This window comes from Sitophilus oryzae, unplaced genomic scaffold (genome assembly GCF_002938485.1).
Source record: "Sitophilus oryzae breed Bouriz unplaced genomic scaffold, Soryzae_2.0 scaffold_806_pilon_pilon, whole genome shotgun sequence".
Taxonomy (NCBI): domain Eukaryota; kingdom Metazoa; phylum Arthropoda; class Insecta; order Coleoptera; family Curculionidae; genus Sitophilus; species Sitophilus oryzae.
This window is the reverse complement of record NW_022147424.1, coordinates 960,880-978,800: the sequence shown is the minus strand read 5'-3', so window position 1 is coordinate 978,800 and position 17,921 is coordinate 960,880. Positions and strand designations below refer to the sequence as shown.

At 32.6% G+C, this 17,921-nt stretch overlaps 1 protein-coding gene across 3 annotated transcripts in view; it reads right to left on the bottom strand.

Annotated features, from left to right (window-relative positions):
- Window positions 1–6: 6 nt before the first annotated feature.
- LOC115888686 (scavenger receptor class B member 1-like) overlaps window positions 7–17,921 on the bottom strand; it is a 69,862-nt gene continuing 51,947 nt past the window's right edge. For all 3 annotated transcript variants that reach the window (XM_030908465.1, XM_030908464.1, XM_030908466.1), the window contains exons 7-12: window positions 15,450–15,693; window positions 13,742–13,891; window positions 13,566–13,684; window positions 9,581–9,709; window positions 2,736–3,010; window positions 7–267 (exon numbers count right to left, since the gene is read on the bottom strand). In XM_030908465.1, coding sequence (XP_030764325.1) covers window positions 2,798–3,010; window positions 9,581–9,709; window positions 13,566–13,684; window positions 13,742–13,891; window positions 15,450–15,693 — 855 coding nt within the window. In that variant the 3' untranslated portion in view covers window positions 7–267; window positions 2,736–2,797. The remainder of the gene's footprint in view (window positions 268–2,735; window positions 3,011–9,580; window positions 9,710–13,565; window positions 13,685–13,741; window positions 13,892–15,449; window positions 15,694–17,921) is intronic.

Genomic DNA, 17,921 nt, shown 5'->3' with positions numbered 1-17,921 from the left:
TCTACACAAATATACCAGCAGTCTTATTTCTTATAATTAACTAAAACCTAAAAAGTATTGACTAAAGTTTGTGTAGAATAAAATATTAACATCTAAGCCCGTTTTTTTCTAAATCTACCCAGTTCTGCACCAAATTGTCACATTTCTTAAATTTAACAATAACTAAAATTACACAATAACGAAAATAACAGCTAACATTCAAGCTCATACTTATATCACATTTATATAAATCACAGATATCGAGGTAGAGAGAATGAGCATGCAAACCACGGCATATAAATCACACGGCAGGCCAACTCGCTTTGGCGGGAACGCTACGCGCATATCCTTGCGCACGCCGCCATTATGGGTGCCAGCAACAGAAATGAACCAGTGTCGTAGTCTCTGTCATCGACAACATACAGTTACGGCAGCTTTGAGTCAGTAGCGTGCGGCTTAATTTATTTCATTCTTTTCTTGAGTGATATATTTTGTTTATTGTGTGATATATTTAGTTTTTGTAGTTTAGTAGTTAGTCCGAAATTCTTTCAGTTTTAATACTCAATCATTGCCTACGGCATTCAAAGTAATTTTTATTATTAGGTATCCTGCAAAATGACAAACAAGATTCATTTCTAAATTACTGTTTTTCTGATTATCCGTATCTATTTTTAATTTTTATGGTAAGCTCATGACAATTCAGAGAGAAAAGAACAGAGGTCTAGTTGTTATTTATAATAAGGTCTGCCATTTTTAATAAGATATTTGCCAGATCATTTTGGCAATTTTCACTACAAGTGTGTAATATTCGGACACAAAGTTTTTAAATGTTCTTCTAAACTGGATGAATTTATCCTGGATGGGAATAATGATATACGTTTAAATTTACGTAATAAGGTTTACAAGATATTGGAATTACAAGAATTACAGGAATTACAAGATAAAGTTGTACCAGATTTTTATGAGTGCAACTGAACACTCAAATCTCGCGACAAGCTTTTATATAATATAAAATTGTGTTATGACGTTATAAGTTCATAATAAAAGGTTTAAAGAAAAAGAGAGTTTATTTTTTTCTTTTTAATGTATTTAAATAAAAGCTTGTTTTTAATTTTTTTTTTCTTAAATTTATTTTCTACTTTTTAGTTATGCTGGTTTTTCAGTGCCACACACTTAAACTCAATTCTTTTTCTTAAATAACTTCCTATGGGCATCCTAATAATATGTATATCGATTTTCATTAAAAAAGGAGAATTTAAAAAAAACGACAGCTGTCAAATTTGACAGTTCAATTTTTTTTCTTTCATTTTAACTCATGGCCATCCTATATATAGATTTTTATCAAAATCGGACAACTTTGAAATGTTTTTGACAGCTGTCAAATTTGACAGCTCATTTTTTTTCTTTCATTTTAACCCATGGCCATCCTATATATAGATTTTTATCAAAATCGGACAACTTTGAAATTTTTTTGACAGCTGTCAAATTTGACAGCCCAATTTTTTTTCTTTCATTTTAGCCCATGGCCATCCTATATATCGATTTTTATCAAAATCGGACAACTTTGAAATTTTTTTGACAGCTGTCAAAATTGACAGCTCAATTTTTTTTTCTTTCATTTTAGCTCATGGCCATCCTATATATCGATTTTTATCAAAATCGGACAACTTTGAAATTTTTTTGACAGCTGTCAAAAATTCGCGTCATGCTTTGCAAGAAAATGTATTGTCATCGGGACTGAACCTACATGCCAAATTTCAATTTCCTACAATGAAAGGAAGTGCTTCTAATTTAGCTTACAAGATTTGCCCCGAACAGACATACATACAAAGCAAGTTAAATAAAAGCTTGTAAATAAGCTAGGGACTGCTTCCCATTGGTAAAGATACCTCTTACCATAAAAACATTAGACACCCGAGCTAGTTTAAACTCTCTGTTCCCCTTCTGGTCCTCAAAACCTACAATATTATCACGACCACTATTATAAAATAAATTGCACTTGATATTCATATCATCAGTACATAGAACACAATATCGATTAAGTTCATCCGGTTCATCGAAACCTTTGATCGAAACTTTCAACTTTTCTTTTTCAGAGTCTCAAATACACTAAGATATTCTAAGCCAGGTTTGATATCGATGTCATATATTCATTATCTTAGTGTCTCTGGGTCTCTGGACGTGGAAGGCAAAATAAATTTGTCAAGAGCGTCTTGTATATTTTTGGCCCGGAAAAGTATATAGCCAAACATTTATATATTTAAATTCATCTGTTACTTTCCTTCCTTTAGCTGATTTGTTAATTTGTGCAATTTGAATATTAACAAAATTTGCTATGTCCATTGATGGACATAATTTGTACGTAGCCTCTTTAGATTGTTAGAAGGAACGTTATTAAAAAATAGATATTTTATTGGGTATTTTTTTAATTCTTGTTTGTAACTCCTGGCATGTTTTTTAATTTTAATTGTCTATTCTTTACAGTTTTCGAGGAGTATGCGCGGTTAACGTTTCATTTGTTTAGATAAAAGTATTGTGTAAATAAAATTCAGTTTCAGTCTTAAATTACCGTATTTTTTTAATACGACCCTGTCTATCCATAATTTTATTTTCTGGGAAAGTTTTTGATACGTTTTAATCCGGCCCTGACTCGGCACCCATAATGGTGTTTTCAAGGTCAAATTTTATAGAAATTTTAAACAATGGGATCTAGGCAGAGTTAGCCTGCCGTGTGATTTATATGCCGTGATGCAAACTTTGTTCATTCTCCTTAACGCTCTATATCTCTGATATAAACTTAAAACTATTTATAATTTTGTCATTTCCTCAGAAAAGCTTCTACCTCGAACCTTAGGATTTCCTCTTCTTCAAATTGCCGTCTCTTACATCTACCAAGACCAATGATTCCTAAGTACACTAAAACACAGCCCAAAATTGCGCAGAATATCGAGAAGGGTAGCTGTCCTACTGGTACTATCACAGCTACCAAGTAAATTAGGGTTTGAATGTACCATGGAATACCAACTTGATGCTGTAAAATAAAGAAAACTTTTAGACCCTCGCAAAGCAGTTCTTATTTGTTAGTTGTAATTTTGTTTAGGTGTGTATTGTTAGTTATAATTGGTAATGTTAGTCAGATATTTCAGTTAGTGTTAGTGTTCCCTAAGAAGAATCTCAGGGCATGTACAGGGTGGGTCAAATTGGACGCTTTTAAATGGAAATACCCTTTTCCATAGGAGATAGACGAAAACTATTATCGGTGTCTGGAGCTCAATTTTTATCAAAAACATGATGGTGAAAACCGCATATCGATATCTGTTACCGTTCCGGAGTTACGGGGTGTTTTTCAAAAATATGCATTTTTAACAAATCGCTGTAACTTTTTTGCTATGGGAAATTTTGTATTTTTGAGAAAACATTTCCGAAGCACCTTTTTACGTAGAATTTAATGGTTTATGTATAATTTTTTTAAAATTAATAATTTAAGAATTATCAACAGAAAATTTGGTTTTTTAAAGGGGACACCCTGTATATTTTTAACTAATTGAAAATAATTTAAAATTACCTTTCCAAAAATATAACATACTTGATATTTTGCTCAATTTCTCTTCGAGATATAGAGTTTATTAAAATTCGCCCACTTTGTATAAGTAGGCTTTGAATGGCGCCGGCTCTAATGCAAAAAAAACTAGCCGGTGAGCAGCAATTAAAACGAAAATAATATTTGCAATGAGAGATGCAGAATTTTATAACAATTTAAACTATATTTAACCAACATTAATACATTTATACTATATCTAATGACAATAAAATAAGAGCAAACCGAGACATGAGATTTTGCTTCAGGTGTTCGACATATCGACCGTCTTCTGTTATGGACAAACGGGGCGGTTTTGAACATTTCTCGCATGAAATTCATTAACTCAGTGGGGGTGAAAGGTACTCTCATAACTGCTAAGCTAAAGTATTTTTAGTTCTTGTCTAGATTATACGGAAGAATAAGGGACATTTATTCTTCCGCAAATATATCCATAGAATTAGATCCATGGGCACTAAGTCAGGTGGCCTCGGCGGCCAACGGCTGGGATCTTGGTTGGATCTGGATCTATCCAATTATTCTTGAAATTGGCTGCAAAAATTTGCTGATAACTTCAGCGTTCAAAGGCGGTGCGTCGTTTTGCTGAAAAAATATGTTTTCAAGTTCCATTAAGGGCCTATTATCAATAAGGGGTCCAAAGCCTACTAGTTAAAAGTGGCGAACTTTTAAAAATTCTGTATTTCGAAGAGGATTATGACAAAATATCAAGTGTGCTATATTTTTGGAAAGGTAATTTTAAATTATTTTCGGTTAAATAAAAATACAGAGGGTGTCCCAAATAAAAATCAATTTTTCTGTTGATAACTCTTAAATTATTAATTTAAAAAAATTATACTTAAACCATTAAATTCTAAATAAAAGGTGCTTTAGAAATGTTTTTCATAGAAATACAAAATTTTCCATAGCAAAAAAGTTACAGCGATTTATTAAAAATGCACATTTTGAAAAACACCCCGTAACTCCGAAACGGTAACAGATATTGATGTGCGGTTTTCACCATCATGTTTTTGATGAAAATTGAGCTCCAGACACCGATACTAGTTTTCGTCTATCTCCTATAGAAAAGGGTGTTTCCATTTAAAAGCGTCGAATTTGACCCACCCTGTACATATCTTCCAGCTTCTTCAGCGGAACAGAAGAACCTGGAAGACTCCATGGACCTCCAATGGGCTAAGACACTCGAATACATTTCTTAGAACTTAAGAAATATTTTCCTTGATTTAAGTAAGAACAATCTTCGGCTGGTCATGGGGTTTCTAACAGGACTCTGTCTCCTGAACGAACACCTCAATAGATTGAAGCTGAGAAACAACGGCAAATGCAGATTCTGTAGGGAAAATGGGGAAAAACACCAGAACATCTCATCACTGAGTTGCGCCGAGACGATAAAGGAGCCGATAAATAAACAACGCTTTATTGTACAAAAAGCCAAAATAGCTTCATCGACAAAGCATTTACAAAACAAACAAAAGCAACAAAAAATATACAAATAATAAAATATATCGCACAATTAAAAAAAAATTGCGTCATTAAAATTAGTACATTAATACATGGACATTGCAGAACACAAAAAAGCCTTATTAATAAAATCTTACAATAGGAAAATTGTAAATAGATATAATCTTTTAAGAGTTATAAAATATTAAATACTAGACTTTTAACCAGTGTGTGAGATGGCCTTTCGGGAATAGCAGATATGTGCTTGCGGATTAAGCAAACGGATTCAAAAATGAATAAAGAAGGAAAAGTCAGTATTTTGAAATTTTTAAAGAAATTCTGGCAGTGAGTTCTACTGTTCAATCCCAATAAATATCAAACTGCTCTCTTTTGAAGTTTGATACCATCAAATTTTGTCGCGCAGCAAGTACCCCAGAATGGAAGGGCATAACGAAGATGCGACTCAAAAAGGGCATAATAGACTATTCTAGATGTTGATAAGTTAAGTTCAGAACTACATAAACTTTGGTATGGCGGATGTCGAAGATGGAGAGCTGGCCTATATGGAGCCGTCTCAGATACTGACTTTCGTCAAAGCCCTGAGACTGTATGATGAGTTATAAATCGTTATAGCTCAAGAAGTAGGTGCATGCAGAGGTCGCGGTGATTAATCTCCCTCCTAAGCATTCTACATTCTAGAGCTTATATTAACAGGAACTTTCTAATTTATTTTTATCTGTACTATTACTCTTTGGTACACCAACAACCAACGACTAAAGAATATAAGGATATGTAACGCCCATTTACGGGCTGCAGTAGAATTTGTGACCTTAGAGGCCATTCTTTTGATGGCAAACAATGAGTCATCATTTGGTCACCAGCGACAATTTTAGCGATTTTTAATAGTTTGTGTGTGGTAAACTTTGTATAAACTTTATTACAATGGTGATTAGTTGTTCAGCTTTCAAGTGTAAAAGCAGCAGCGATATGAAAGAGCCAGGAATTACGTTTTCATAGGTAAATAAACAGTCCACTCCAACTTTTTAGCGTTTTCTTATTGAATTCCGATAATTATTCTTCAATTTCAATTAACATCAATATATACTTGATATGTGCTATTGTGCTGTACGTCGATACTAGTTTTGTACCTTTTGTTAACATTTTAATACGTTTTTTCGTAATTAATTAGGATGATACACAATAGGCGTAGTCAAAACAATTATCAAAAAATATAAATATTGCTTCAAACAGCTAGGTTAAGAAAAATATATGCCACGGCACTGTTTGGTGACATCGGCACAATTTGCTCTCGGGTATTATTTGTCCTTGGATTCTTTAGTCACTGCCAACAACCTTTGAATAAGAAGACTAAGGAAGGAGCATATCAAAAATCTAAGGTACACCGCGATGGGCCTCAAATATGGCCGACTTAAATTCCGGTTTATCAGTGTCGTTCTAATTTTATTTAAAAAATGTAAAACTATGATGTAGGGTAGAGGTGGGGTAGACTCAATAATTTGTTGTTTTATTTTACGTTGTGAATAAATGTTGGTAGTTAATAAAATTGTTATAAAAATATATAATTCTAATAAAAATAGATAAGTTATAATAAGTATTTATTAACACAAACATCCGATACGCTACTGAAGCAGGTAAGTCAAATTAACGTACCGTAAAATGGGGTTACTTGGGACAAATTCACTATAATTTTTTTTAGTCATGTGGTAATTTATAAATGTTTTTGTGAAGACAAAGCAACAATTTATGTGTAGAAAATTTCCTTCACATGTATTTAACCTATAAAGCATCATAAATGGCTCCTAATGTAAGAATATTTAGAAAAAAAAACTAACATATTTACTGTCCCAAGTTTCCCCGCATTGGGGTTAAATGGGACTGTAACGGTTTTATACCGAAAATGTATGTTAAACTACTCACGGGTTACTTGGGACAGCAGAAAAAATAAAAAAATACACTAACACACATCATGAGTTGAAATTTTTTTCTCAGATAATTATTTAGAGGAAAGAAAAACTCGATTTAGCGTAAACTTATTAGAAATATTTATTTATTCATTAGAAAATGTAAAATTTCTTCAATAAACATAATAGGAACAAAGTCACGATTTGAATCGTAAGGACAAAAGGGAACTAAAAAAAACATTTTGTAAACACAAGAAAAATAGATCGATTGCATTCTCTTTATTGTAGCCAACGAGTATTTTTTAATCCATTAAATGTATGGCGGCCTCTAGTAATGCTCACGTCCTCTGCTTTTAACACTCTCACAATTTTATCCTCTGTGATATCGTACTCATGAGCTAAATCTGGGAACACAAAATGTTTGTTGTTTTTCGTAGATTTTCTCATAAAACTGTCTCTGATAAGTTCGTCTTCTTCCTCTTTTTTCAAAACTGTAGGTCTTCCTTATCTTTTTAAATTCTGATTTTTACACTGCTCTGTAAAGTTGTTTTGGTTCCATTTGTCTGCCGCTGTTCTATAGGACATTACAGATTGTATGTCTTCTATGGCACTTTCCATATTTTTTTTCTTCAAAGTCGTGATATTTTTAGAGCCAATTTTGCGAATATATTTTCTTGGCATGTGGAGAGCACTGAAAACAAAATCGATTAAATAACATGGGGTAACTTGGGCCAACGGCTAACTTGGGACAATTGTTGACCCAAGTTACCCCAAACCATGACTTTTTTAAAAAAATATATTTTACAATCTAAAAAATTATCTAAACGCGAGCAATGACATTGGTATTATTTATGAAACATAAAAAACTAACTAAGAAATGTAATTGGACTTACCTGTTTACTTTTTGACTGCCTCTTACAGATAAAGTTTTCGACCACTTATTTTTAGCTTGCTTCCCGCCACCTATTTATTTTTTTTATATAAGTAAAATACTATCACTTTATATAGAATTCGTTTAATTAAATCATCAACACATTGTTCTTTAACGAACCAAAACACTAAATTAAGGGTTTGTTTATATTTGCGTTGTTCCCGCCAGTTAAATTAGAAAAACCTAAGTTGCGTCCCAAGTAACCCCGACGTCCCAAGTAACCCCATTTTACGGTATCTAAATTCTTTGACATCTAATCTTTGACAAGTAATAAATAAAAGCTAAAATGCAAGAAAAATATATAATTTAGTGAATTTAAGTGAATTTCATAAATGATCGGTTTACTACACGTATGTATATTATATAGTCACTTACTAGCGAAAAGTTGTTTCACTCAATTTTTGCCGAGATCTACCGCACGCTAAACAACCAACTATTTTAGAGTCTTTTTCGATAAATCGCGATAGTGTCACTGTTAATTTATGTTCTGCCACAATTTCCATCTAGATTTACTACCTTTATACAACTATCAGTAGTAGAATAAATAATAAATAACATAAAATAAGCTCCGTAAAGACTGACAAATCCACAAAATTTCAAATCAAATTCAAATGTGTCAAATGAATCGTCAAACAGAACTGTCAAGGATCCCCACCCTAGAGAGCTTTTATGGTGGCTTTTCCGCCCACCATGCATGAATACATGGATAGCACTATGCTCCTTCCTTAGTCTTCTTATTCAAAGCCAACAACACTAGCGGTAGTCAGCCTCAGATCACAAATGGTACACTGAGGTGGTGAGGATTTCAGTAACATATGCCTCCTTGGTATGGTGGTCAAAGATAATGCAACAAATAACAATGCCCAGCCTCAGCGAGATGCAAAGACTCGCTTCTCTAAGCAATGAAATAAACGCTCACTCTATCAATCAGTGTTGCCAACTTTCTGAAATAGAATTTCCCAAGAAGACGGTCAAAATTTCCCTTTTTTCGAAAAATTCCCACGAATTCTCAATTAAAATATAGTGTCGTGTTCTTGGGAATTATAAAATTATAATTAATAATTATATAACTTATAATTCTATATTATATAATTATAATTCTTCACCAATCTCATCTTCAAATATCACCCGCATCTCCTAGAAAGCATAACAATATATTATGTAATGCGTATACGCAAAGTTGCCAGAGATAAGTTGCAAACGATGTCAACACCACTGGGATATATACCATTCCTAGAAACATTTGCTGAGGCTTTGCTGAAATATGGGTATACGATAACTGTTTTTTACGAATAATACATGAATTTAGAATTTTCCACGAATATGGTGTTTAGGCTTAAAATTTCCCTTTTCTCCCTTTATCTTGAAATTTTCTACGAATCGGGATATTTCCCACAAGTTGGCATTACTAGCATCAATGGAGGCGCTTCTGGATCTTGCGCCTCTTTAGATAGACATCCAGGCCTCCGCCTGGATCACACAGCAACAGGACACTTAAAGATAGGGAATTTCATCGTGGGACCTCTACTCTAAATGAGATCAGACTAAATGACCTTCCTTGACCACAAACCATTCGAGATGAATAAAATAGATCAAGGAATGTGGACCCCTAATATTACGAAAAAGAATCATTCTTTGAAGTCCGGGCTACTATATGTTTACACCCAGTATATTATATTTAGATCATAGAGAAACCGTGGTTATAATACTTACATATTCGACCCATACTAAGGGCACTACAGTGTTACTAAATTTTTCTATACTGCTGGTGAATCCACGCATATTGTTCATTTTCAGATTGATTTGGGATCGTGCTTTGCCCTCTAGTGGAATACCAGTTTTCTAAAACAATAATTATATTTTATAAGCCTTTGTAAGGATTATTGTTTAAAGAAAAATAACGGCTACAATTATTAAAGTATTTAAAAGTAGCGATACCAATTAAATTTTTAATTGCGTAATCGAGAACGCGATTTTTAAATTCATTGTTGCCAACAATGGACATATTCGGCGCCGGGCTGACTAACTGGAATTTAAATTTCACCCTGTGGATTCAGGTGGTAGCTCTGCCATAAAAAATGTCAAGTTGAAACATTTATTTATTTATTTCCTGACATTGTCGTTCGTTTTGACACTTTACATTTGTATCACGAGTTTTTGGTTTAAATGAATTGTGTTGACACTTTAAGCTTAAGATTGTGGGATAGTTTAAGCTTAAATTTTTTTACTAACAAGGTGGGTCAAATTCGACGCTTTTAAATGAAAACACCCTTTTCTATAGGAGATAACGCTATGACAAAAACTAATATCGGTGTCTAGAGCTAAATTTTTGTCAAAAACATGATGGTGAAAACCGCATATCGATATCTGTTACCGTTTCGGAGTTACGGGGTGTTTTTAAAAAATATGCATTTTTAACAAATCGCTGTAACTTTTTTGCTATGGAAAATTTTATATAGAGTATATAAAAATTCGCCCGCTTTAAATAAGTAGGCTTTGAACGTCACCGGCTGTAATGCAAAAAAATTCTAGCTGTGAGCATTAAGCATCAATTAAAACGAAAATAATATAAGAGATGCAGAATTTTATAACAATTTAAAATATATTTAACCAACATAAACACATTTAAACTATGTCTAATAACAATAAAAACAAATAGCAAACCAAGACATGAGAGTTTGCTACAGGTGTTCGACATATCGACCGTCTTCTGTTATGGACAGACGGGGCAGTTTTTGAACATTTCTCGCGGAATTTATTAACTCAGTGGAGGCGAAAGATACCCTCTCATAACTGCTAAGTATTTTTAATTCTTGTCTAGATTATACGGAAGAATAAGGAACCTTTATTGTTCCGCAAATATATCCATAGGATTAGATCCATGAGCACTAAGTCAGGCGGCCTCGACGGCCAACGGCTGGGATCTTGGTTAGCTATCCAATTATTCTTGAAATTGGCTGCAAAAATTTGCTGATAACTTCAGCGTTCAGAGGCGGTGCGTCGTCTTGCCGGAAAAATATGTTTTCGAGTTCCATTAAGGGTATATCAATAAGGGGTCCAAAGCCTACTAGTTAAAAGTGGCGAACTTTTAAAAATTCTGTATTTCGAAGGGGATTATAACAAAATATCTAAGTGTGCTATATTTTTGGAAAGGTAATTTTAAATTCTTTTCAGTTAATTAAAAATATAAAGGGTGTCCTAAATAAAAAATCAATTTTTTTTTGATAACTCTTAAATTATTAATTTAAAAAAAATATATACTTAAGCCATTAAATTCTACGTAAAAAGGTGCTTTGGAAATGTTTTCATAGAAATATAAAATTTTCCATAGCAAAAAAGTTACAGCTATTTGTTAAAAATGCACATTTTTGAAAAACACCCCGTAACTCCGAAACGGTAGCAGATATTGATGTGCGGTTTTCACCATCATGTTTTTGATGAAAATTGAGCTCCAGACACCGATACTAGTTTTCGTCTATCTCCTATAGAAAAGCGTGTTTCCATTTAAAAACGTCGAATTTGACCCACCCACTAACAGACCTTGCAGTCGAACATTATTCTTTTTAAAACCTCTTTTAGTGCGAAGTGTTGAAGATAGCTTAATAGCCGTTGCGAAAAACTCATCGCAGCCTTATTAGAATATTTTGAACGGGAATGCGGTAGTAATGGCCCTTTATGTCCCTTAACTGCTGTTAAGGAGGTGAGTTTTGTTGATGTAAATAATAACTGTTTATATATTTATAATTAATTTATTTTTGTTTCCCAAAATATTTTTATTAAAAGAAAATATGTAAAAGTGGGCAACGCTGTGCGGATCAAACTTAATCACGTAACTAAAAGTTTATTTGCTTTCATCTATATGTTGGAGACAGATGCCGAATTCGGCCTATGTCCGAAATAATTAGACATATGGCGATTATAATTAAATATACCTATCCATATCCACAAAGTTACGCGGAAGAGTTTTGATTGCATTGGTTTCAACTTCTACGAGGAGGGCAGTAGCGTGGCAAATTCTCACGGGGCCCCCCTGCAAACTTTGTTAGGGGGCCCCCCTAAGTATACTCAAAAATTCCTTCAAGTACGTCATTATTGTCATATCTGCTTGAAACATATTTTTTAACAAGAGCGACAATGTGATATTTTTTTTATATTTTGATAATTGTTTCAACATTTATTTATTATTATAGTACTCTTAAAATACTTAAACTAGAAAACAAACATTTATGCTTCTAATTAATCAAAGTTTTATTAGAAATTATTAAAAAAAAATAATAAATTTAGAAAAAAAAGAGTTATTAAAAAAACTCAATATTTAACTACTAATAACTAAAACACAAATGTGAACAAGACATTTTAAATATTTATGAAGTACCCTATGGTATATTAGAAAGTATATTCCTTTTTCCTCGACCTTAACAAAAGGAACTTGTTTACGAGTCTACCTCTTTTGTTACAAATCTACCTCTTTTGCTCGATCATTCTCAACTGATATTATGGCCACTATGGCCAGTGAGCTTAGGCGATTTTGGGACATAGTAGACCTCGCAAAACTTTTTATTATTTTCAGCTTAGAAAAAGTTCTTTCTGGTTCAGCGGATGTTACAGGGAGAACCAGAAACAACTGGAATACAGTGCAAAGCTCAGGTATACTGCTAATCAGTAATTGTTTTTTTTTCAAAAATAAAATCAGAAAACTCTCTGATACTGTAAAAATTTTTGATTTTTTCATAAAGTAAATTTTTTGCTTCAATTAACTACGATGTTAGATTTTGTGTTAGGTCTTGTGTTAGTAATTTTTGTCTACTAATACTTTGGCATTAGCTATAAGATATCAGATTCCCGAGATTTTAACAATGTTTGTGGGTTTAAAATTTCAAATTTTGAATAAATATTTTGAAATGCGTCATACCTGATTCTAAACTGAGTTATTATTATATCCAAACAAGCATAAAAAACTGTGACTTTTAAACGACTTTTAAGATTTTCAATGGGCTCATCAGCTGCTATTTTATCAAAAAAGTTTTGACTCTACGAACTCTTTTGTTTTTTAACTGAGGTTCAATATTCCAAGATTTCACAATTGAAATTGACGCTCATACACACTTTCAAAATTGTCCGTAAGATTTTCTATTTTAACAAGAACTCCTAATAAGTATTAGATCTGTGGCCAGTCCTATATCAATATAATTTTTTTGTAAGCATTTTGAAAGCAAGTTAGTATTTTCCAACATTGTACCTTGCAAAATTTAGTAAGAAAATAAATTCGAAATTTTCTATTTTATCTTGTAACATCTTGGCCTCATCTCTAACAGTACGTTTTTTCAGTATTAACGTTAAATTCGCTAGACACTTGACGAGGGACAAAAAATTAGTTTTTATCAATAGTATGCTTTCGGCTCTTGAAGACCATCTAGTTGAACATAGTTTTTAGTTAAACCAACAGTTTTACTATTTGGGGGCCCCCAATTTATCTGGGACCGCGGGTGCGTTTGCCACGCGCCTGGAGGAGGGTGTTAATCTTTTGTTGTTATATTATACCAAAAAAAGATTAACCCCCTCCGCAAAGAAGTTATATAAAGACTATTTATAACCACGAAGTTGCACGCATCTGGCAAGTTTAGTATGGACAAATCGCCATATGTCTTCGGCATCTGCCTCCAACATATACATATAAAACATTACATTAGCTACTTACTGGTTCAATGAGTACAAATGATCCATGAGATTCTTCGTTGGGGTTCATGCCGTCCACATAGGTCCTGATAACGTCATCTCCGTAGAGAAAGTGGGGGAAGCTCATAACCAATGGAAATCCTTAAAAAATATCAAAACCTGTATTATATTAATTATAATTTTTAACAATTTTTTTACCCCAATAACATGATGACACATCAGCAAGTCCATTGGGTAGTGGAGGGGTTCCTTTGTAACAATCTTTGTTATCTTCAAACTCAACTCTGCTATACGCCCAGTCCACAAATTTAAAGTTGTACGCTTTGATGCCATATTTACTATTTTCGTCTGTCAAAATTATTACATTAGTCTTACATTAATATATCAAATTGGATTATTTTAATGTACAGGGTGTCACACAAACTAATAATCACAGGATTTAATAAAAACTAACGTAGAAATAACTTTGAAAGTGATGTAATGTGCTTATCAATCAAACTTACTTCTCTGACTGCAGCCAAGAATAATAAAGGACCTTTATTGTCACGTTCTTGTTCAAAATAGTTTATCAGGGAAGCTACAAACTCTTTGCATCGACTGTTTAAATGCTTCGGCATATTTTCAACACACAATTTCAAGAAATGCAATACAAAAACTCGAAAATTGAGTTCTTAAAAGAACTGTTTGTGCTTAAAAGTACAATTTTTAAAATAGAGAACGAGAATTACTCGCAAAAATTCAACAATAACATGACATTATACAAAATAATGACTGACATTAGGATAATTGTCAAATAATAAACGACAACCTTGCTGAAAACGGCGCAATGTCACCAAAATAGCGATAATAAAATTCGGTTCAAACTAATTTTTGCAGCTTTAATCTAAAAAAAATATCTGTTACAATCATTTGCTCTATAAAGTAAAATGAAGAGCTGCTCGGTATCTTAAATTATACAACAAATTTGAACATTTTTGTCAAAATTTCATGTTTATAGACTCTAGTGTCAATATCGATATGATTGATGACGTGCCTCGGAAAATGTTTTGCGATTACAATATTTCCATTTTTTTTTCTAATTTTCTCTAAAACGATATGGATATTTGGAAAAGTATAAACGGTATTATCCAATTTAGAACAAGCAAATTTTTTTAAGAAGAGTGCATTTTTCTCAAAATGCCAATAATAAAAAAGTTTTTCCTCTTGTAAAGCCAATCCGGGAACATACTGTATATCGTGGCAACTACCGTAATATCGAAAACTTGAACAAAATTAATTCAAAAATATATTCAGAGATTCGGCGGTAACAGCTTAAAAGCAATATATTTTAGACCCAAATAAAATTTTAATATTTGTGTGTGTGTATGAATATTTTAGTTCATACCATTTTGATTTTTTTATTATCAAAATATTATATTCCCAAATAAAATTTTAATGTGTGTGTGTATAAATATTTTAGTTAATACCATTTTGAATTTTTTTTATAATCTATTATGGTGTACTAATAAGAAAATTATATATTTTACATATTGCAGTAAATAGTGAAAATATATAGAGTGTTATTTATTTTTGAGATAATAACATAACTTTAATTCATACCTTCAATGTTTTTTTGTAGAAAATCATACTAAGCCACTGTATTCTACGTAAAAAGTTCTACAAGAAACAGTTTCCACCCTATCGATACATTTCACTATAACAAAAATACGGGGTGTGTCTCAAAAGGTAAAATTTTCAAAAAGACCTGATGTAGCTCAGAAACGAAGAGACCTATCAAAATTTTGTTTACGGCATTTTCCGTTTGATAAAAAAGTGGGGGTTTGTGCAAACCGCATCCTCCTATCTTTACTGTATGATTTCAACCAAAATGGGACATACTGTACAGGATGTCCGAAATTTTACTTACTTGAATATCTTATATCAGCTAATTTGCAAACTGTTTTCCGCCAGTAAGTTAAATTGGTGTCTTTGGTGATCATTTGAGGATAGGAAAGTCCTTCTGAAGAATTCCTAAATTTTAATCGACATTTGCTGTCGGAAAAATGTGGTAAATATTCCGAACCATCGTAAGTGTCCACGGTGAAGAATTTTGAGTTTCCATGTTTGTTCCCGATAAAAACTGTAACGTTGTCTTTGAAGTCTCGGTATATCTGAAAGGAAAACAATTAAATAGATTATGTAATAAATAGAAACCAATTTTTTTATTTCACTAGTGAAAAGCTTTTTCAATTTGTTACTTTTTAAATATACGTGTTCTTATATCTAAAATAAATCGTTTTTAAATTATTTAAGATTTAGTTTTATTTTTCGGGTTTTTATCAAGTAGTCTATGACTTGAAACGTCAAGCGATGTAAAACAATATATCTGGCCATGTCATATTGTGACACTTTTTTAAAATTAGTCAGTATGTAGTCGATCGTCATTTCCAAGCCAATTTTGCGACGTTTTTTTTTGATCATATGTTATATTATTATTAATTATTAGATATTACTAAAAGAGTTATATTTTTATAAATACGCTTTACAAAGTTTTAGCAGCAGTATTTCTAATATACGATATTAAAAGAACTAGGCTGTATTCCTTTGCAAAACCAGGCGAACTAGACCGGTAAACTACGGTAAAGAGCGGTTTCTGAAAAACATCGGTTTGATACGGAACGGTTTGGTAAAATACTGGAAACGTCAAATGCTGACGTTTTCTAAATTTCTTATTTATTATAAAATTTATTTTTTGTTTTTTTAATGTACCTATTCCCCTCTTTTACGTTTGCTTCTTCTTTTCAATGGAGTTTAATATTGATTTTGAGTTTATTAATAAAGTACTTTATTAATAAACTGCTAAACTCGTTAGACAGTGAAGATTTGCAGGTCCAATATTAAAACAGATCAATAATAAATAAACAAATCTAATTAATATTTATATTTTTAGAGCTTACAAAACATTCACGATTACTTGATGTCTTGTTTTCATGTTTTCTTTAAATGTTCCTGACTTTAAAAACGGTTCTCACGAGGCGATTTTAATTGAACGATTTTTGTTGACCGACAAAAATCGCAAGCGATTTGCGTTCACACGGTTGAAATAACGGTCGGACCCAATATGGTAGTTTCTCCAAAATGGCTCCAAATAAAGTAGTGCAAAGTATGTGAAATTAAAAATATTTAATTTGAGGAACTAAAAATAATATTAGAAAAGAGATATTTAGAAAAAAAGAAAATGTTGGGTGAGGAGTTGGATATCTAGGAGAGACCGACTAGGAGCATCACAGATGCTTTTAAAAGAGCTAGCAATCGAAAATAAAGCTGGATACAAGAACTTTCTGCGTATGAGCGACAATTATTGCTCGAATCGCAGTATCTCCGGCATCTTTGTTCTTGTAAATAATAAGGGTTTGATTCCAGAGGCATTTGTGCTGCTGATAAAGATCTAGAAACTTGAAGGTTAAAGCGTCGTTCCATTTAAACCCCTTTTTAGACGAAGCCATTTTCCTCATGCACTAGATACTTATCACACACATAAAAAACGCCGTATGATCGAAAAAAAACGGCGTCCAGTAGGCTTGGAAATGACGATCGATGACATTCCCCAAATAATTTTACATATCAGCGATGTTCATTTCATAGCCATCGTTGACGCCGTTTTTTTTTCGATCATACGGTACAAACAAAGATTAATCGCTTTCGAGTCGGTCTGGCTCGTCCTCACGTTCAACAAGATTCAACTCGCTCAAAAATTAAGCCGACTTGAAAGCAAAAGTTGACAGCCGGGTAACTTTTTATCGGTCAACAAAAGTTGATCAATTTTTATTGAAACAGTGTTCTCATGAAGGGATTATTGTTCTATTCGGAAGCGATTTTTAGTTGACCGATACAAATCGCCTCGTGAGAACCGTGCATAAGAAACAATGGCTGCGTGATAAGTTTATATGGTCCTAAAAAGTAATTCTATTTAGTCAATGAAATTTATTTACCTTTACTGCCTACCTCCATTGCTGTTGGATGTAAATATAAAATATTATTACAAATTGTAGAAATTAAATGAGAATTTCACTCGAACTTCCAATATTTGCTTGATTTCTGTCACATAAATGACATTGATTGACAAACAAAATCAGAAAAACCAGCCTTCTCGCGCTGGTTAGTTTGGTGACAGCATAGATAAAGGCACATGATACAAAGAATACAAGGTATGATATTGCGCAGGTTGTCACTACGTCACAGGTGATAAACGGTACATTGGTCGGCAAGCTCCGCGCGCCAATTTCAAATTGTCAAACAGATGACACAAAAAATGTAAAAATAATTTTTCAAATGTCAAGCTCCATGATTTGATATAACTTTTGGGGTTACGTCCTAATTCTTCCCTATTTTAGGTCTT